Source organism: Pan troglodytes, chromosome 20 (genome assembly GCF_028858775.2).
Source record: "Pan troglodytes isolate AG18354 chromosome 20, NHGRI_mPanTro3-v2.0_pri, whole genome shotgun sequence".
Lineage (NCBI taxonomy): Eukaryota > Metazoa > Chordata > Mammalia > Primates > Hominidae > Pan > Pan troglodytes.
Window position 1 is genome coordinate 61318254 of NC_072418.2, and position 20304 is coordinate 61338557.

Below are 20304 nucleotides of genomic sequence, written 5' to 3' on the forward strand. Positions count from 1 at the left end.
GGGGACTGCTGGGAAACGTAGTCCCGTCATGTCCCGCTTTGACGCTGCGGAGAAAGCGGTGTAGGGAGAGGCTTGGGCTTCGGTTGTCATAGAAACAGAGGCCGGCTACACCTAAAAGGCGGGGCGTGGACCTACGTCGTCGCCAAGGAAACGGCGTTCCGGACGGGGACGTAGGGTCCCGCCCATTCCTTCTCGTGAAAGCGGGTGACTGGTCATGATTATGATTGATAGCCCCCTCTCCCAATCTGATTTCTAAGAGGTCCCAACCCGGAACCGACTTGCTGTTCGCAGGCTCCCCTCGGGTGGGAGAGTTGGGCTGGGAAGCACCTGGGGAGCTCTGAAGTGTCCTGGTGAGCGCGTTGCGAGTCAGACCGATAACATCAGAATCTGGGACTGGGCCCGAGCATATGCGCGTCAAAACTCCTCAGTTAAGTCTATTTTTTTGTATTTTTTTTGGTTTGGTTTTTTGAGACGGGGTCTCGCTCTGTCGCCCAGGCTAATGCAGTGACACCATCACGGTTCACTGCAGCCTCGACCTCCTGAGCTCAAGCGATCCTCCTACCTCAGCCTCCAGAGTAGCTGTTAACAGGGGCGCGCGCCACCACGCCCGGCTAATTTTCTTTCTTCTCTCCCTCCCCCTCCTTCTCCCCCTCCCTTCCTCCTCCCACTATGTCGCCCAGGCTGGTCTCGAATTCCTGTACTGAAGCGACCCTCCCACCTCACCCTCCCGAATAGCTGGGACTATAGGTGGGAGCCACCATGCCTGGATAGTTTTTTTATTTTTATTTATTTATTTATTTTAGAGATAGGGTCTCCATATGTTGCCCAGACTGGTCTGGAACTCCTGGGCTCAAGCGATCCTCCTGTCTCAGCCTTCCAGAGTGCTGGGAGTACAGGCTTGAGCCACTGCGCCAGGCCCCTAGTCCGGCTCCTAGTTGATTCTAACACGTGCGGCCCCATTGGGGAACCACAGCCTCCCCAGCCCCTTTGGGTGTTGCTGACTCTACGGGCCCTCCCAGGTAGGATGAACTGGTCACGCCTCCTACCCATTTGTAACCCCCAGCTCTTGCCCCCATCTATTGTGTGGCTCCTGCCCTCAATAGGGACATCTAATTTTGTTGGCCAGTCCAGCACATATATTGCATGTAACGACCCAGTTTGCCCCACCTTTCTGCCTCCACTGCATCTGCTTCAGGGATGCTGGGACTGTTCCACTCCCTTTCTCCATCCTTTGGGTGTCTGCACATCGAAAGCCTTGTCAAGAGGTCTATCTCCCTGCCCAAGTACAACACTCAGGGCTTACCAAGCTAATTGAGGGCGAGCAGGAGGCTGAAGGGCACTTGGAGGGCTGCCCGCCTTGTGGGTCCCTTGGTGGCTGAAGAGAGTTGCACAGGAAGGCCTTGACAATTGTCACAGAGAAAGGAGTGCAGCTGCTGGCTCTGTGTGGGTGTGCAGATGTCTGACAGGTTCAGCCACTGGCCCCAATTGGGACACAAGTGGGATTTCTTTTTTTTTTTTCTTTTTTCTTTTTTTTTGAGACAGTCTTGCTCTGTTGCCCAGGCTGGAGTGCAGTGGCCGCGATCTCGGCTCACTGCAACTTCCGCCTCCCAGGTTCAAGCAGTTCTCTGCCTCAGCCTCCCGAGTAGCTGGGATTATAGGTGCCCACGACCTCGCCCGGCTAATTTTTGTATTTTTAGTAGAGATGGGGTTTCACCATCTTGGCCAGGCTGGTCTTGAATTCCTGACCTCATGATCCACCCGCCTCGGCCTCACAAAGTGCTGGGATTCAGGCATGAGCCACTGCACCCGGCCTGACACAAGTAGGATTTCTCACACCTGTGGATGCACTGCTACTGGAGGAGTCTTGAGCCCATGTGGAAGAACTTCCCACTCCCAGGCACAGAAAGGGCCTCCCTCTGGAGTGAAGATTCTGGTGGTACCACAGGCCTGGCCACCACACAAAGGCCTTGTCCCTGCAGGGCTGGCATGGGGTGACTGGCAGCCCTGGAGTGGAGTTTGAAGCACCAATGAAAGGCCTAACCACTTGGCAGGCACAGGTGTGGGGGACTTGTCTGGAGGGGACCGGCTATGGGGGCTGTGACAGTCTGTAGGCTTTCTTCACTTCTACACAAGCCTGTTGTCTAAGTGGACCCTGCAGGGTTCATGCAGGGGCAGCACCAGAGAAGCATCTTGTGACAATGGTTACACAGGAGCGATTTCAGGAATGAGACTGAATCAGGCAAGGACCTGGAGAGGAAGCTCCAGTGGGGCTCCCACCCAAGGGGTCCAACTTTACCAATCCCACAGGTCCCCAGTCTGGGGCTCATTCTATGTCTGTAGGCCTGGGACCCTGCACCCAGGAGAGTTGTCCTGCTACCGGCCATCCCTCCGCAGAGGTCTCCCTCTGGCTCTATGCTGTCTTCAGCAAAGGGCCTCTGCTCCATTTCACACCTCTCCTGAGGGCCTGGGGTAGCTTACTGCGAAGCAGCCTCAGGGAATAGAGGCTTCAGCAGGGCATCTTGGCCCCCAACACAGAATCCTGGTTGTAGGATCTGGAAGAACAGAGGAGAAATGGAAGTTGGCAGTTCCCAGGAGGGGAGAAGGTGCTGGTGAGCCATGAAAGCAAACCCCAGTGGCTGAAGCATCCTGGATGACTCGGCCACATTTCCTTAAGAATCTTTGTGTGTGTGTGTGTGTGTGAGACGGAGTCCCATTCTGTCACCCAGGCTGGAGTGAAGTGGTGCAATCTTGGCTCACTGCAACCTCCACCGCCCAGGTTCAAGTGATTCTCTTGCCTCAGCCTCCCGAGTAGCTGAGACTACAAGCGCCCGCCACCACGCCTGGCTAATTTTTTTGTATTTTTAGTAGAGATGGGGTTTCACTGTGTTAGCCAAGATGGTCTCGATCTCCTGACCTCGTGATCTGCCTGCCTCGGCCTCCCAAAGTGCTGGGATTACAGGCATGAGCCACCGTGCCCGGCCCTCTTCTGTCTCTTATAAGGACACTTGTCATTGGATTTAGGGTCCACCCTACTAATCCTAGATGCTCTCATCTTGGGATCCTTGACTAAATTACATCTGCAAAGATTTTTTTCCAATAGGTCACATTCGCTGGGTCTGGGTATTAGGGCATGAACTTACCTTTTTGGGGGCCACCATTCAATCCATTACAGGTGGGCATCCCATAGAAGCAGACAGTGGCTGGGCCAAAGTAGCCCATGAAGTATCAGCCATGGGCACAAGATCAAGTTTGGGATGCGGCAGGGCCAGGCTTGGCTCTGCCAGGCAACTGGGTGGACTGAATCCAGCACACTCCAAACGAGTTGATAATCAGGCTGGGGACTTCAACAGACAACCAAGGTGCCAGTAAAGGCATTAAGGAGCCATCACGGCCAGGTGCGGTGGCTCACACCTGTAATCCCAGCACTTTGGGAGGCCGAGGCAGGTGGATCACGAGGTTAGGAGATCGAGACCATCCTGGCTAACAGTGAAACCCCATCTCTACTAAAAATACAAAAAAAATTAGCCGGGCGTGGTGGCGGGCGCCTGTAGTCCCAGCTACTCGGGAGGCTGAGGCAGGAGAATGGCATGAACCCGGGAGGCGGAGCTTGCAGTGAGCCAAGATTGCGCCACTGCACTCCAGCCTGGGCAACAGAGCGAGACTCCGTCACAAAAAAAAAAAAGGAGCCATCACAAGGATGTAAGATCAGCTGACAGTAGGACTGTGGCTGGTAGGGTGGACAGGCAAAGTGACTGCCTGGAGAGTGGGCAGGTGGCCCAGCAGGGCCCAGAGGGTGCCTTCCCAGAAGTGAGGAGTCCAGTCTGGGGCCGGCCACTCAGGATGGACACAATGTACCAGAAGTGAGGTGGATCTCTGCAGAGTCTCTGGGGTCCTCATCCAGTCTGAAGAACACAGCACCAGCAGCCCTAGATCTATGAGGTCAGACTCTGCATCTTATCCTAGCACCTTGGGGACCTGGGGAGGCTGGACCACCCTGGACCTGGTGGCGGGGGAGGGGGTGCATGAGTCTCGGCTCTGCAGTATTCACCACGCCACACTTGAGGGCACCTGCCCTCTGCAGCACGATGGGTCATTCTCATGAGGTCTATAAAGATGTCCATTATCAAGTGACCATGGTAGCCAGGCCACAGGGTTCACATTGACGTTGCCTCATTGCATTCTCATTTCCACACTGAAGGGGAAAACAGGTTCAGAGGGGTGGGCTCACTGTCCTGATGAGTGCTGCCTGTTTGCTCCCACCCTCCCTACAACCAGCACCCCCCATGCCCCTCACTCAAGACCAGGGAGAAGCCCACCTAGCCCCTCCTGCAACCACACAGACCCCAGTGGGAGCCCCAAGGCTGCTACTCTGCACAGGATGGAGGGCAGGGGTAAAGGCCATTAGGCGGTGGCAGTCGGCCGTGCCCCTCACCAGAGGCTGAGGTCTGACCCCCTGACCAGCCCAGCTTCAGGGCATGTGTCCTTTCATGAGCTGTGACTGACCACAGTCCAAGGGCCCACTGTGGGGAGTCCTCAGCATATTTGGACAGAAACGCCCCAGAATTGGGGTAAGAAGAGCCTTTGCAGTCAGGCAGTGAAGAAACACAGCTGCTGGGCACCTGCTATGTGCATGCCTCAAGGATGGGAGTAGGGGGCAGGCCCAGCCCTGGGACCTGGGTCAGGTGGCTGGGCCCTTCGGATCCCGAGTTGGAGGGATACCCCCTTGGAGGCAGAGATGGGCATCAGAGACAGGGCGGCCCCAGGTGGTCCTGGAGTCGCCTCGTAAAGGTTACGTCTATGCCTGCTGCAGGCAGAGACACAGTCAAAGTAGTTGCTACTTCTGGAAAGTCCCAGTTCTGCTCATGAGCCTAGATCTAAGAGGCTGGGACAGGCAGAGGGGTATGAAGGGGTCATGGGCAGGCAGACTGTCCACACTGGCTGCCAGGGTGGCCAAGTGAGTAGAGTGAGCTGGGGCACTCACTACCGTGCCAACCCCACGCACGGATGAGGACCCCGGGTCGAAGGCCCACGTCCTCAATCCCACGCAATAGTTCAGGCCCTGTGAGAGGGTTCGCTGTCTGCTCCCAGCCAGGGCTGAGCTGTTCAGAGGCCCTACCTGTTCAGAGGCAGCTGGGGGAAAGGACAGAAGTTGGGGGGCAGGGGATTGTGTGCTGGCGGGAATCATCTCCTTCATCTCATGGCTAAATCTTCCATCCCTCCTTTCAACCTTTGGCCAGAAACCTACGTTTCTGGCCCTTGGAGAGGTCGGCCAGTTCAAGAGGCACCCCTGAGAGCCAGGTCTGCAGACACGAGGGCCTCGTGACGTGAGCCCTGAGGGCAGGGGGCTGCAACCCCTCGCGCGGGCTCCCCGGCCGTGGAGGACACAAGGACAAACACGAAGGGTCCCCGACCTGCCGACCCCCTCCTCCCGGACACCGCGCGTAGCCTGTAGGCTACCTCAGCGCTCCACCCAGAGACGGGTCGCGCTGCTCCCGCCGCCGCAACCCCGGGCCCTCGTGCCGGCGGTCTCCCCTCTTCCACGGGCGAGATTACTGCATAGCAGAGGTGAAGGGCGCGGAGGCTGTGGGGCAACCCAGCGTGGTATGGCAGGAAAGGTCGAGCAGCGAAACAGGCCCAGCCAGAGGCTCGGGATCCGGGACTCGCGAGCGTGGTGCTCCTGGGCCGGGCGGTGGGGGAGGGGCCGCGTGTGGCAGGCACATGCGCACGGCAACCTGGACCTGCGGAGGGCGGCGGTGACCACTGGGCCTCACTCCGCTAACCCAGGTCCGCATCAGGCGCGTGCCTGTGAGGCGGCTGTGGCCGCGGCGAGGAGTCAGAGGGAACTGAACTGGCTACTCCCGCGGCAGGTGGGATTTAAGGTCAGCAGCTGAACAAAGAAGCGAGCGCTGGCCGGACTTTTTTCTTTATTAGACATGGCTGCGTTGGTCTCACGGAAATCTCTGCGCTTTTGCAGGCGCCCACAAGACAGGGCAACTACGGGGTAGCGGACATCCGCCAGGCACGCTTCTAGGGCCGCCTCTGCAACTGCGCATGCGCTTGGGCTGCACCCATTCCGTCTAGCCCAAAAGGTTCCTCTACAACCTTCCTCCGGATTGGTCTATAGGAACACGATGGCCTTTTACGCAAGCGTCACCCGTGCTGACCCGGAAGTTTTCTTCCCAGTTAAAAGTGTTGGCCCGCGGCGCGCGGCCTCTTCCTGTCTGTGCCAGGGCGGCGCGTGGTCTACGCCGAGTGACAGAGACGCTCAGGCTGTGTTCTCAGGTGAGACCGCCGCGGGGCCGGGGATCCTAGGGACGGTTCATGGTCTTTCGGGGATAGTGCCCCGCGGCCTGGGCCTTTTCTCATTAGGTCTCATTTCTGTCTCTGGAAAAGAAAATGTAGAAGAAACGGGCGCGGGCCGAGTTACTCTTGACTTCTTTCTGGTGCTCCGCCGCTTCTAGCTTTTCCCCATAGCGGGGCTTGGGGAACTTGGTTTGAACTATGCGGTTGTACTCTGAGATAGGAAGTTTCCATTTCTTAGGGACACGATGCCCTCTTTTGCTCTGCGTAACTTTCCCCCCGTAATAGCAGCCCCTAGAGCCTTCATACTGTCGGTCAAGAATCGAAACCTTTGGGTTGATTGTGCCACACAGTACCTACCGTGGTCCTTGATGTCATATAACGGTCCCGCCTCACGGCCAAAGAAACAGTCCGAGACGGAATGTTGACTTGGGTCAAAGACCATGTAAATCGCGAGGTTGTGGTTTGAATTACAGCCCATGCAGTGTAAGGACGTATGGCATCTGCTGAGCCATTATACCTTGGTCCCAATGAGCAGCTGTTGACTGGTGGCTGCCAAGTCTTGGGCCCAGGGGTTCTAGGTGAAAGACAGATGCTTCTTGCTGACAGCTGAGTAATTTTTCTAGTGCTTGAAAACACGTTCACGGCTTTTCTTGGTCCTTTGCGACCCCCCAGTTCATCACTAGATGGCGGCTAGCCTCAGAGTTGGGAATGAGTGCGCCTTTGCTGCATGCTAGCTGGGCTCTGACGTTTTTTTCCTGTCATCACCCTGTCCCAGGATGACCGAGTGGGAGACAGCAGCACCAGCGGTGGCAGAGACCCCAGACATCAAGCTCTTTGGGAAGTGGAGCACCGATGATGTGCAGATCAATGACATTTCCCTGCAGGTGAGGGGAACTTGGTGATTGGCCTTCCTGGCCGGGGGCGGACATTATTCCAGGAAGGCACACATCAAACTTGTTGCTGTGCCATTAAGTCAAGAATAGAGATCATAACAGGTAAAGAAGGGATCCCTTGACCACCACATCTACCACATCTGCTCTTACGTCCTGTTCAAAGATGACTACAACTTCTGTCATGAGAGGACTCCTTCACCAGAAGGAGCATCACATCTCACATATGGTATTTTTGTTACTGTTTTTGTAGTAAAATACATAACATCCAGTGTCATTCTTTTGCATGTGAATATCCAGTTATCCAGTACCATCTCCTAAAGAGATGTTTTTTTTTTCCCCAATTGAATGGCCTTGGCCACTTGTCATAAATCAGCTGGCCGTAGATTTTTTTTTTTTTTTTTTTGAGACGGAGTCTCACTCTGTTCCCCGGGCTGGAGTGCAGTGGCGCGATCTGCCTACCGGGTTCACACCATTCTCCTGCCTCAGCCTCCTGAGTAGCTGGGACTACAGGTGCCCGCCACTGCACCTGGCTGATTTTTTTATTTTTATTTTTAGTAGAGACGGGGTTTCACCAAGTTAGCCAGGATGGTCTCGATCTCCTGACCTCGTGATCCGCCCGTCTCGGCCTCCCAAAGTGCTGGGATTACAGGCGTGAGCCACCGCGCCCGGCCCAGATGTATGGGTTTCATTACAGACTTTCCGTTATATTCCATTGGTCTATATGTCTGTCTTTATGCCAGTACCACACTGTCTTGCTTTGTATTAAGTTTTGCAATTGGGAAGTGTGAGTTGTCCTACTTTGTTCCTACTCCGTACGGTTTTACACATACCCTTTTTTTCTCCTCCACATGAAGGCATCATTAAGAATTTTGTGGGCATTAAGAACTTTAGCTTTTGTGAGCCCTTCCTCCATTAAAAGAAAGTGTTTGAAATTATATTTTGTGACTGCATTGATATAAAGATGAATATAACTTGGGTTGCACTTTATTCACTTTCCTCGTCTTTTTTTTTAATCATTAAAGTTTTATCTTTGAGATAAGATCGCTCTCTGTCACCCAGGCTGGAGTGCAGTGGTGTGATCACAGTTCACTGCAGCCTCAATACACCTGGGCTCAGGGGATCCTCCCGTCTTAGACGCCAACTAGCTGGGACCAAAGATGCATGCCACCAAACCTGCTACCTTTTGTTTTATAAAGAATGAAAACTTTTTTGTTGTCTGTAAAGATGTCAGGGGACTTAGGCACTATGCCTAATGGATAATTCAGCCTTGTTTTTCACTCTGAATATCTTGTAGATCTTGGCTTTTCTTTCCTTCAGGGGTTTATTTCGGGGGGTCCAAAAACATTTTAAATATTATTATTATTTTTTGTTTGTTTATTTATTTATTTATTTTTTTGAAACGGAGTTTCACTCTTATTGCCCAGGCTGGAGTGCAATGGCATGATCTTAGCTCACCACAACCTCCGCCTCCCGGGTTCAAGCAATGCTCCTGCCTCAGCCTCCCAAGTAGCTGAGATTACAGGCGCACACCACCACGCCCGGCTAACTTTTGTATTTTTAGTAGAGACGGGGTTTCACCATGTTGGTTAGGCTGGTCTCAAACTCCTGACCTCGTGATCTGCCCGGCCACATTTTAATTATTTATTTATGTTTTGAGACAGAGTTTCGTTCTTGTCGCCCAGTCTGGAGTGCAATGGTGCGATCTTGGCTCACTGCAACCTCTGCCTCCTGGGTTCAAGCGATTCTCCTGTCTCAGCCTCCCAAGTAGCTGGGATTACAGGCACATGCCACCGCACCCAGCTAATTTTTTTATTTTTAGTTGAGACAGGGTTTCATCATATTGGTCAGGCTGGTCTCTTAACTCCTGACCTCAGGTGATCAGCCTGCCTCAGCCTCCCAAAGTGCTGGGATTACAGGCATGAGCCACCATGCCTGGCGTTATTTATTTGTGAGACAGAGTCTCTCTGCCTCCCAGACTGGAGTGCAGTGGTGCGATCTCGGCTCACTGCAACCTCTGCCTCCCCGGGGTCATGCGACTTTCCTGCCTCAGCCTCCCGAAGTGCTGGGGTTATAGGCATGAGCCACTGCGCCCAGCCCACAAACATTTTCATTATAGGCCCAGATAATGTTTTAGACTTTGTGGGCCACATTGGCCACTGTTACTTTTTTTTTTTTTTTTTTTTTTGAGATGGAGTCGCTCTGTCACTCAGGCTGGAGTGCAGTGGCACGATCTCGGCTCACTGCAACCTCCACCTCCTAGGTTCAGGTGATTTTCCTGCCTCAGCGTCCCTAGTAGCTGGAACTACAGGTGCATGCCACCACACCTGGCTAATTTTTGTCTTTTTAGTAGAGACAGGGTTTCACCATGTTGGCCAGGCTGGCCTCGAACTCCTTGATCTACTAAATGTTTGTTAAGTGCCTGTTCCACTAGGGAAATAAACATCAATGGGAGTTCACTGTATTTTAAACACCTGTGCAGGGCTCCACTGTTGGGCCAAACCCTTCCTGGGGAATTTGGTGTTTGCAATTTTTTGCTGCATAGTGAAAGCCCTGCGTGAATGCCTTTCACGAGACTGTGAGTTTTTTTTTTCTTGCAGCCAGACTATGAAATAGTACTGAGAGTTTCAGTGTCCTGTGTTCTTTTCCCATCATTCCTTGTATTTGTAGAAACAGGTATTTTGTGTATATTCTCAGAGGCAAGTGATAGAATGGCCTTGGGTACATTTTGTAATGGAACTATCAACAGCAGTCTCCTTTGAATGCACATAGCTCCTCTCTTCCCCTTTACATACTCAAGGTTAACTTTTTGGCATTTTTCTAGATTTTTGTGTGGGGATGGCTATGTAAGTATAAGAAGACTTGTTAAATGATTGTTTTAAAACTGTGGTTCTGGGCCGGGCGCCGTAATCCCAGCACTTTGGGAGGCTGAGGTGGGCAGATCATCTGAGGTCAGGGGTTTGAGACCAGCCTGGCCAACATGGTGAAGCCCCGTCTCTACTAAAAATACAAAAATTAGCCTTGCATGGTGGCGTGCACCTGTTGTCCCAGCTACTTAGGAGGCTGATGCAGGAGAATCGCTTGAACCTGGGAGGTGGAGGTTGGGATGAGCTGAAATCATGCCATTGCACTCCAGCCTGGCCAACAAGAGCGAAACTCCATCTCAAAAAAAAAAAAAAAAAAAAAACTGGGCTGAGCATGGTGACGCGTGTCTGTAATCCCAGCAACTTGGGAGGCTGAGGCAGGAGAATTGCTTCAACCCAGGAGGTGGAGGTTGCAGTGAGCCAAGATTGCAACGTTGCACTCCAGCCTGGGTGACAGAGTGAGACTCCATCTCAAAAACAAACAAAAAACCCAAAAACAAAAAAGTTCTCAGCCAGGTGCAGTGGCTTATGCCTGTAATCCCATCACTTTGGGAGGCTGAGGCGGACGGATCACCTGAGGTCAAGAGTTCAAGACCAGCCTGGCCAACATGTCCAAACCCCAGCTCTACTAAAAATACAAAAATTAGCCTGGCATGGTGGCATGCACCTGTAGTCCCAGCTACTCAGGAAGCTGAGGCAGGAGAATTGCTTGAACCTGGGAGGCGGAGGTTTCAGTGAGCCAAGATTGCACCACTGCACTCCAGCCTGGAAGGCAGTGAGACTCCATCTCAAAAAACAAAAAACCAAAAAACTGTGGTTCCTACTCTGGGGTGGTTGGTTTCCTGTTTTAGAGGACATTTAGCAATGTCTGGATACATTTTTAGGTGTGAAAACTGACCGGGGTGGTGCCAGGCACTGTGGCTCATGCCTGTAATTTCAGCAGTTTGGGAGCACAAGGCAGGCAGGTCACTTGAGGTCAAGAGTTCGAGACCAGCCTGCTCAAAACAGTGAAACCCCTTTTCTATTAAAAGTACAAAAAATTTAGCTGGGCTTGGTGGCGCGTGCCTGTAATTCCAGCTACTCAGGAGGCTGAGGCAGGAGAATCACTTGAACCCAGGAGGCAGAAGTTGCAGTGAGCCGAGGTTGCGCCACTGCACTCCAGCCTGGGTGACAGCAAGACTCAGTCTCAAGGGGGGGAAAAAAAAAAAACTAGGCCAGGCGCCGTGGCTCACGCCTGTAATCCCAACACTTTGGGAGGCCAAGACAGGTGGATCACAAGGCCAGGAGTTAAGACCAGCCTGGCCAGCATAGTGAAACCTGTCTCTACTAAAATACAAAAAAACTAGCTAGGCGTGGTGGCAGGCCCCTATAATCCTAGCTACTCGGGAGGTTGAGGCAGGAGAACCATTTGAACCTCGGAGTCGTAGGTTGCAGTGAGCTAAGATGGCACCACTGCACACCAGCCTGGGTGACAGAGACTCAAAAAAAAAAAAAAAAAAAAAACTTAAGGGGTTGCCAGTGGCATACCAGATGGCTGTTAAACATCCTATAGTGTGCAGGACAGCCCCCCAGACAATTATCTGGTCCAAAATCTAGTCTCCTTAGATTCCCACTCTTTCATTACGAAGGAAGTGTACTTTTTAGCGACTTGGTAAAGTCACCTGTTCAGGGTTTTTTTCCTCATGGTGGATGGGGCTTACATCCAAGTCTCCTGTTGAGGCATACCAGGATCCCAGACAGCTGTTGGACTACCCCGAATGGGTACTTGATCTCTCCTCTGGTGTCTGGCCAACGCCCATGCTGCTCCTGACCATTTTCCCTTCATTTCCTGCTCCCTGCTGCCCCAGGATTACATTGCAGTGAAGGAGAAGTATGCCAAGTACCTGCCTCACAGTGCAGGGCGGTATGCCGCCAAACGCTTCCGCAAAGCTCAGTGTCCCATTGTGGAGCGCCTCACTAACTCCATGATGATGCACGGCCGCAACAACGGCAAGAAGCTCATGACTGTGCGCATCGTCAAGCATGCCTTCGAGATCATACACCTGCTCACAGGCGAGGTAGGGCTCTGTGGCCTGGTGAGGGCAGGCTGTGCCCTCAGTACACCCCAAAGCCCCACGGAGTGTATGTCAGGCTTATCCCCTGTGTGGTGTGGTCACTCTTGTTTTAGGTGTGAGAAAAGGGGAGGAATGCATGGTGCTGGATGTCAGGCTCATATCCCCCTTCTCTCTAGAACCCTCTGCAGGTCCTGGTGAACGCCATCATCAACAGTGGTCCCCGGGAGGACTCCACACGCATTGGGCGCGCCGGGACTGTGAGACGACAGGCTGTGGATGTGTCCCCCCTGCGCCGTGTGAACCAGGTGAGCCTGGGGCTTATGCACGTGGCAGGGTGGACACAGCCACGGGAGTGGGTGGGGTCTTGCCTGGGGCAGGAAGGCTCCTCTCTGTCTACATGTTTTACCTGCAGCATCACTTCCTCTAGGAAGCCTTCCTGGATTCCCACCCTGCATAGGGGCTGATCCAGGCTCTGGGTCCTCTTCGGGAACACATTTGGCAGAGGTCTTCTTTCTTTCCTTTGGGTGTATATTTTTACACTGTGTGTGTATATGTACTTTTTTTTTTTCTTGGACATTTTGAGAATCAGTTGCAGACATTTCGATTGTGTTTTCCCTGAACACAGCAGGTGTCTTTAAAAACAAAGATGATCTACCCCCGTCGTCACCCCCAGGAAGGAATTTATATTCACAGCAATAGTCGTTGTTCCATTTAGCATCTGTCCCCAGAATGCCAGAATGCCCTTTATAGTGGCGCATTGTCAATTGGGTCCAAGTTAAAAGCAAATATATTGCCTTTTTTTTTTTTTTTAGAAATAATTGAGATGGAATCTCAGGGTGTTCTTGAATTCCTGGTCTCAAATGATCCTGTCCCCTCAGCCTCCCAAAGTGCTAGGATTACAGGCATGAGCCACCACACCTGGCCGCCTTTTTTGTTGTCGTTGGTTTTTTTGTTTGTAGAGGTGGGGTTTCACCAAGTTGCTCAGGCTGGTCTCAAACTCCCTGCCGAGGTGTTCCTCCTGCCTCAGCATCCCGAAGTGTTACAGGCGCAAGCCACCGTGCCCGGCCGTCTAGCAGTTTGCTGTTGAGGCAGGTCTCAATCTCCTGTCACTGGGGACGCAACTTCAGCCTGTGTGTGTGTGTGTGTGTCTGGACACTTGCTCTTGTGACCCTCTATCTGATTGCAAATCAGGCATGATGCCACCACCTCTTGTCTCAGTGGGCCTATGGGAGACAACGTGGCTGGCAGCATCAGTTGGGAGTGGCCCCAGGGTGCTGGAGGACCACAGTCTGTCCTTCTAGCCTGACCCCTGCTGTCTTCCTAGGCCATCTGGCTGCTGTGCACAGGCGCTCGTGAGGCTGCCTTCCGGAACATTAAGACCATTGCTGAGTGCCTGGCAGATGAGCTCATCAATGCTGCCAAGGTGGGTGAGGGCACTCTGGTTGGGGGGTCTTAAGTTGGGCATTTGTGGGGGTCCTTCAGAATTCAGAGCTAACTGTGTGTCTCCTTGCAGGGCTCCTCGAACTCCTATGCCATTAAGAAGAAGGACGAGCTGGAGCGTGTGGCCAAGTCCAACCGCTGATTTTGCCGGCTGCTGCCCAATAAACCTGTCTGCCCTTTGGGGCAGCCCCAGCCACCTGTGCTGTTGTCTGTCTTCGGTGGGGGGATGTGGGTGGCATAGCCCTGGTGGCCTTGGGAGCTGCTCACCTTCCTGACCTGTTGGCCTGTGGGGACCTGGAAGTATTGCTGACTCAGAACCATGGCACCCCAGGGCTAGCAGGTGGGGCACTGGATGCAGGCCAGGTTGCCTGGAGTGTCCCAGCAGGTACTGGAAACGAGACGGGGTTATCCATAACTTCTGAGGGCGTGGCACATGAGATGTTGCTGTGGTCTGGGTGGATGGGTGGCTTGGGTGCCTGTGAGGTCTGGGTAGTCACAAGACCATCCTGAGAGGCTTGTCACCTTGAAGTAGCACTGGGGAGAGGAGGAAAGCTCAGCTGTTCAGGGCACACGATTTCAGACCCCTAGCTTCATCCCCCTCTTGGAGTGTGGGGTGGTTTCACACTGGCTAGGTTGTGCTCCTGGTTACCTCCCCGGCTACACTGGTTGTGGCTGCACCCTGGGCCTGCACACCCAGTTTCTGTGGGCTGTACGGGTTCCCTTCTGCCAGTGTCCATGCAGTGTCATCAGGCTGCTGGGGACAGGTTGGGACCCACCCAGGGCCACAGGCTGGTGACTCTGGTAGAAGACTCATCAGGTTCTGAAGGGTGGGGTGGGCCCAAGCCCACCCACCGTGTGCCATCACCCTTCCACCGCCCCCAACATCTGGCCAAGACAGGCTTGGTGTTCATCCTGGTGGGGCTGGCCCAGGGGGCGGGGCAGGCAGTCAAACGGGTCCAGCGGGTACCTGGGACCTGGAGGGGTGGCGCCGGTTGAGCACCCTCTCCCTGGGAGGGTACTTTTGAGCCCAGCTGCAGGCAGGCCAGGAACAGACAGGGACACGCCACTGGCCAGAGGGAGGAGGCTTCCACAGGTAGGAAGGCGCCCACAGGCTGGCTGGGGTCTGTCGTTGCTCTGTGGGTGGCCCCTGGCCCCTGTGCTTGGCTCCTCTCTCAGCGGCTGAATTCCTTTCCCTGCCTAGGTGTCAATGTCTCTGTTCCACTGGGGTCTTGTATGGTCCCCCAGGTTCTCTCCGCCAAGCTCCTGAGGGGTGCCTATCTCTGCTCCTCTGTGGGCCAGGTCCTTTCCATCCCTGTCTGGGGTCCTCCCCATCTCCGTGTTCAACTTCAGTCTGTCTCTCCGTTTCCAATTCAGGAACTGGTCCCCCGTGGGTCCATTCCTATCCCCAGTCTCCGCCTCGGGCCTCCCCATCTCCCCTGCTCCTCGACGCTAGCTACACCCTTCTCGGGATGGGGTGCTCTGTACTGGGGGATCCTCTCTAAAGTACAGTCCCCGGTCTTCCCTGGATTCCCTGCTGGTCTCAGAACCCGCTCCAGGCTCCACCGCCTCCTTCCCTGCCTGACCTCCTCTCCTCGCAGGTCCATCCGGATGCCCTGCCCTCGGCCGTTCTGGCTCCGCCATTCCCGGGCCCCCCAGGGCTCGGGTCCCAGCTCCCCAGGCTCGCTCTCTGCGCCCCGCTCCCCAAGCAGAGGGGAAGACGAGGAGGAGGAGGAGGAGGAGGAAGGGGACGGCAGCCCAGGCTCCGGCCCTATCCTGCCCCCCGCCTCCCCGGTGGAGTGCCTCATCTGCGTGTCGTCCTTCGACGGCGTGTTCAAGCTGCCCAAGCGCCTGGACTGCGGCCACGTCTTCTGTCTCGAGTGCCTGGCGCGCCTATCGTTGGCCACGGCGGGCGGCGGCAACGCGGTGGCCTGTCCGGTGTGCCGCGCGCCCACGCGCCTGGCCCCCCGCCGCGGACTCCCCGCGTTGCCCACGCAGTCCGGTCTCCTGCCCCGCGACGCGCGCGCGCCGCCCTCTCGCCAGGGCTCCGTGCGCTTCGACCGGCGCCGCGGCCTTCTCTACCTGCGGCCGCCGCCGCCCCCGCCCGGGCCGCGCAAGGCCCGCGCCCCGCCGCCCCCGCCGCCTCTGCGCCTGGGCCGCCCGCTGTCGCGCCGCTTGTCGCTGGCCAGCCCGGCCTGGGTCTTCAACGCTGCCGTGGCGCTGGCAGTGCTGGTGGCCGCGGGCCTCGTGGTCTCGGGCGTCTACATCTTCTTCCTCATCCCGCACGCCACCTCCTCCGGCCCCGCGCGGCCCCAGCTCGTGGCGCTCGCTCCAGCGCCCGGCTTCTCTTGGTTTCCGCCGAGGCCCCCGCCGGGGTCGCCCTGGGCCCCCGCCTGGACGCCGCGCCCCACGGGCCCTGACCTGGACACGGCCCTGCCAGGAACTGCAGAAGATGCGCTGGAGCCCGAGGCGGGCCCCGAGGACCCGGCGGAGGCCGAGAGGACGCTGGACAGGCGATCGGATGGCACGTGGGGCACAGAGGCTGGCCCCGGCTGGGCCCCGTGGCTACGGGGCGCGAGGAGGCTGTGGGGCTCACAATAAGTGCGCCAGTACTGCAGTCCTGCCTCCAGGCCTGGCACCTCCGTGTTATCTGGGGCCCTTAGTAGGGCGCGCAGCACTTACCTGTTTCTTCAGATTGGGGCCTAGGGCAAGCATCCTTGGCATTGTCACCATGGGGCTGGACCCTCTCAAGGAGCAGGCACCGCAGTCGTCCCACAAGGATCCTCTGGGAACACCCCTGACCCCCATTCTTGTGGCTGTCCAGCGGAGGGTGCCCTGACCGTGACCTCTATAAGGGTCCTGCTGGGGCTTGCTCCTGCTCCGCAACCCCTACTCCGTGGGGGTGCAGTTGGAAGCATCCCTGATCCTCATCCCTTGTAGGAGTCCAGCTGTGGACGCCCCCGACTGACATCCATGCAGGTGCCCAGCCAGGGGCAGCCCCACACGGATCCTTGAACGGGTCTTGCTGGGAGTGCCCCCAGTCATCCGCACCACAGATTCCTGGGGGAGCGTCCTCGCCAGCACTGGAGGCCAAAGCACTCATCCTTCGGATTGGCCATAGGTGGCAGGGGCCCGCCTATCTTTGGAGGGCAGAGCTGCTGCTGCTATTCTTCCTTGGTCACCTCCTCCCCAACTGGCTCATTGCAGGGGACGTCGCACCACTCCACCCATCTGTGGAGTTTGTTTTCTACTGCCTGCAGGCTGGGCCTGGGTGGGCTCCAGCTGTCTACATGCTGGTCCCGGGTGTAGAGTTGCCACCCTGTACACCTGGTTGGGGCTGGGGCTCAGGCTTGAAGTAACAGGGTGTCCTGGCCAGGGCTGGGGAGGAACTTGAGCCTTAAAGACTGGCTCCCGCCCCAATCCTAAGTCCCAAACTGCTCTGGGAGCCTCCACTTCCCCCTGGGTCGTGGCTTCTAGGATCCTCCCAATATGCTGTGGTGCAGCTGTGCTTATCATGGCTCAGAGAGGCCAACATCACCCCAGGGGGCAGACAGAGGCAGACAATGGTGGGGGTGGGAGTCCTGGACCTCCTTGGTTAGCCAGAGGGATCCTAGTCCCTTTCCCTGGCCACCAGAGTCCCCATCACCCCCGATTAATATCTTGGTGCCAGTTACTGCACTTCCTCCTCCAGGGCTCCATCTGTCCCGCCCAGCCTCCTTTCTTGTGCCTCAAGGTGAACCCTGAGCCTTCCCAATAGACAGCAGCCTCCAGGGAAGGTGGCATATGGGCTCCTGTCCTCTTCCTCCCAGAAGTCTTCCTGGGTTAGTTATGGGGGTAGATGGCAGCTATTCTCTGTGCAGACTGAACCTGGGGCTTCTGTTTCCTCCCAGGCCCTGCACACCACCCCCCCAATCCTGCCTCACCTCACTCTGGGATGGAGTGCTGTGTTTTGGGAATGGGCACCCAGCATGTTCCAAAGAGAAACGTGACTTCTATGTGGCTGGAGGCTCCTGTTTGATTTGTTTACATGTGTCCTCAGCACCAGCATACAGTAGGTGCCAAACAAGGGAGTGACAGAATTGCAGGTGACCCAGGCAGCCTGGGAATGCACCCTGGGCCCAGGACTGTCTAGAGCTAGCTCTGGTGTGAGCTGCTGCTTCCAGGTGGGAGCCAGAGGAGGAACACTAGGGAGTCCACAGTGTGTCTTCCCAGACCAGTTCTTGCCCACACCCACATGCCAATGTCACCCACAGGGGCTGGGACCAGTGTACTGGGTCACTGGGCAGCCACAGCCCAGCCTCATAGGGAAGAAACCTGGTCAGACAGCCGCAGAGTTGGTGGTCTATTCATTTTCTGTGGCTGCTGTGACAAAATACCCCCAACTTAATTATTTAGAACACGCGTTTATTTTTTTTAATTTATTTTTGAAACAGAGTCTCACTCTGTCGCCCGAGCTGGAGTGGAGTGGTATGATCTCGGCTTACTGCAACCTCCGCTTCCCGGGTTCAAGCGATTCTTCTGCCTTAGGCTCCCAAGTAGCTGGGATTACAGGCGCCCGCCACCATGCCTGGCTAATTTTTGTATTTTTAGTAGAGACGGGGTTTCACCATGTTGGCCAGGCTGATCTCAAACTCCCGGCCTCGTGATTTGCCTGCCTTGCCCTCCCAAAGTGCTGGGATTACAGGCCTGAGCCACCGCAGCCGGCCTTATTTCATTTATTTATTTATTTTTTTGAGACAGAGTCTCGCTCTGTAGCCCAGGCTAGAGTGCAGTGGCACAACCTCGGTTCACTGCAACCTCTGCCTCCTAGGTTCAAACCATTCTCCTGCCTCAGTCTCCCAAGTAGCTGATATTACAGGCGCCCGCCACCACACCCGGCTTTTTGTATTTGTAATAGAGACGGGGTTTCACCATGTTGGCCAGGCTGGTCTTGAACTCTTGGTCTCAAGTAATCTACCCACCTCAGCCTCCCAAAGTGCTGGGATTACAGGCACGGGCCACCATGCCTGGCTAAACACACACTTCTTATCTTGCAGTTCTGCAGTCCAGAAGTCAACGATCGGTTTCACTGGGCTAAAGTTGAGTTGCCCACAGGGCTATTTCTTTCTAGAGGCTCTAAGAGAGAATTCATTTCATTAGTTTTTCCAGCTTCTAGGGCTGCATTCCTTGGCTCCTGGCTCCTTCAAAGCCAGCAGTGCAGCATCTTCAGATCTCTCTGACCCTCCTACCTCCCTCTTTCACTTATAAGGACACTACAAGTACATAGCGCCCACCCGAATAATCCAAGATAGTCTCCCCATCTCATGATCATTAATTTAATCACACCTGCAAAGTCCATTTTGTGGTGTCAGGTAAAAGATTCACAAGTTCCAGGGATTCAGACCGGGATATCTTTGGAGGGTCTCAGAGATCCTCCTCATTGCTTCCCTCTCCCACCCAACCTAGGGGAGTGGGGGTGTGCAATGGTATTTCTGACCCAGACGGGCCAAGCAGGGGAGTCAGAAAGGGGCCCTTGCCTGGTGTTGCACAGAAGAGGGAGAGGATGTTCTGTGCCTGAGGGTAGACCAGGAAGGCTGCCTGGAGGAGGGAGCTGTATCCTAAAGGATGCTCAGGAGCTGGCATTGAGGCCAGTGGCACAGCCTGCACAAATACAGGAGGACCTGGGGAGGCCAGGGGTGGGGCTGGGGGTATTGGGTGGGGCTGGCCGCATTCTCTGTCTTAACCAGCTCGCTCCTAGGTGCTTTTGTGGCTTCTGCACTCTACCAGCTTGGAGCCAGGGGCCTCATTCTCTCTTGCAGTAAAATGAGGCTGATGACTGAGTCTAGGAGTTGCTGAGCATCTGGTCTGCTGATTACCACCTTGGTGCCCAGTGTCTGCCTGCCTATCCACTGCTTTCAAACAAAGAGGCTGCCTGAAACCACCCAGGGGGACGCCTCCCACCCTTGCCCAGCCTCAGCCAATCTCCTCTTTCTCTTCTTCAGAGCTGGAGTTGTGCCCTCCTATCCTCTCTCTGCCCACCCCATCACTGCTGTACACCCTGCCCCTTGGCACTTCGGCCCCGGACTTGCTCCTCCTGGCAGGCCTGGGTGCTTGTGAAGCCGGGTGCCAGAGGGCCCAGCACGGCACGGCCTTTGATTCTCTTTTCTGTAAATCGACGACAATAAATTCTCTTTTTCCTTCATCCACAAGTGTTTACTGAGCGCCTTCTGTGTACCAGGCCGCACCAGGGTGCGGAGCAAAGACCAACCTCAGGGAGCAGATGAGGTCCAGGCGGCTGAGCCAACCGAACCATGGTTCTGGTAGCACTGCCTCCCCCGCCACCCTCAGGGGGCCCTGCTCCCCAAGCCCTTCCCAAATCCTGCCGTCCAGCTCTCCTCCCCACCTTGCAGGAGGGACGCCAGGGCCCGGTTTTCGGGTTCCGCCATTCTTTCCTCAGTGAGGGTCGGAGAGGTCCCTGCCCACGCCAGACCCGTCCCCAGCCGTCGCGGCACCCTCTTGTGATCAGGCGGAGGGACCAAGGGCCAAGAGCGGGGCTTCGCCGGACGCTAGGAGCATCACTGTCCAGACTGACAGATGGGGAAACTGAGGCTGACCAGCTGGGCAGGGCGTGCATACGAATCTGGGTCCTGGAAGCGTTCTGCAAGATCCCTTCTCACCTCAACCGCACGTGCTGGCATCCTTGGGTTTCCCTCCTTCCCCAGATCACAGCCGCACTTCTCTCCTCCGCCCTCATAGTCACCGCCCTGCTTTCTCCCT

General features: G+C 55.5%; 2 protein-coding genes across 3 annotated transcripts; both read left to right on the forward strand.

Moving 5' to 3' along the window:
• The first annotated feature begins 2500 nt into the window (after nt 1-2500).
• Nucleotides 2501-13745, forward strand: RPS5 (ribosomal protein S5). Of its 2 annotated transcripts, XM_054673617.2 has the most exons (8): nt 3643-3939; nt 5238-5565; nt 5975-6282; nt 7079-7187; nt 11905-12114; nt 12288-12416; nt 13436-13534; nt 13625-13745. In XM_054673617.2, exons 4-8 carry the CDS (start codon nt 7080-7082, stop codon nt 13691-13693), a joined length of 615 nt encoding a protein of 204 aa, XP_054529592.1. In that variant the 5' UTR covers nt 3643-3939; nt 5238-5565; nt 5975-6282; nt 7079; the 3' UTR covers nt 13694-13745. The 2 variants fall into 2 exon arrangements, with proteins under 2 accessions (XP_054529593.1, XP_054529592.1); XM_054673618.2 differs by lacking the exon at nt 5238-5565 and having other exon boundaries at nt 2501-3939.
• A 953-nt stretch (nt 13746-14698) lies between these two features.
• On the forward strand, nt 14699-16234 carry RNF225 (ring finger protein 225). The gene has a single exon (XM_063802389.1). It carries the CDS (start codon nt 14785-14787, stop codon nt 16147-16149), a length of 1365 nt encoding a protein of 454 aa, XP_063658459.1. The 5' UTR covers nt 14699-14784; the 3' UTR covers nt 16150-16234.
• Nucleotides 16235-20304: the final 4070 nt, after the last annotated feature.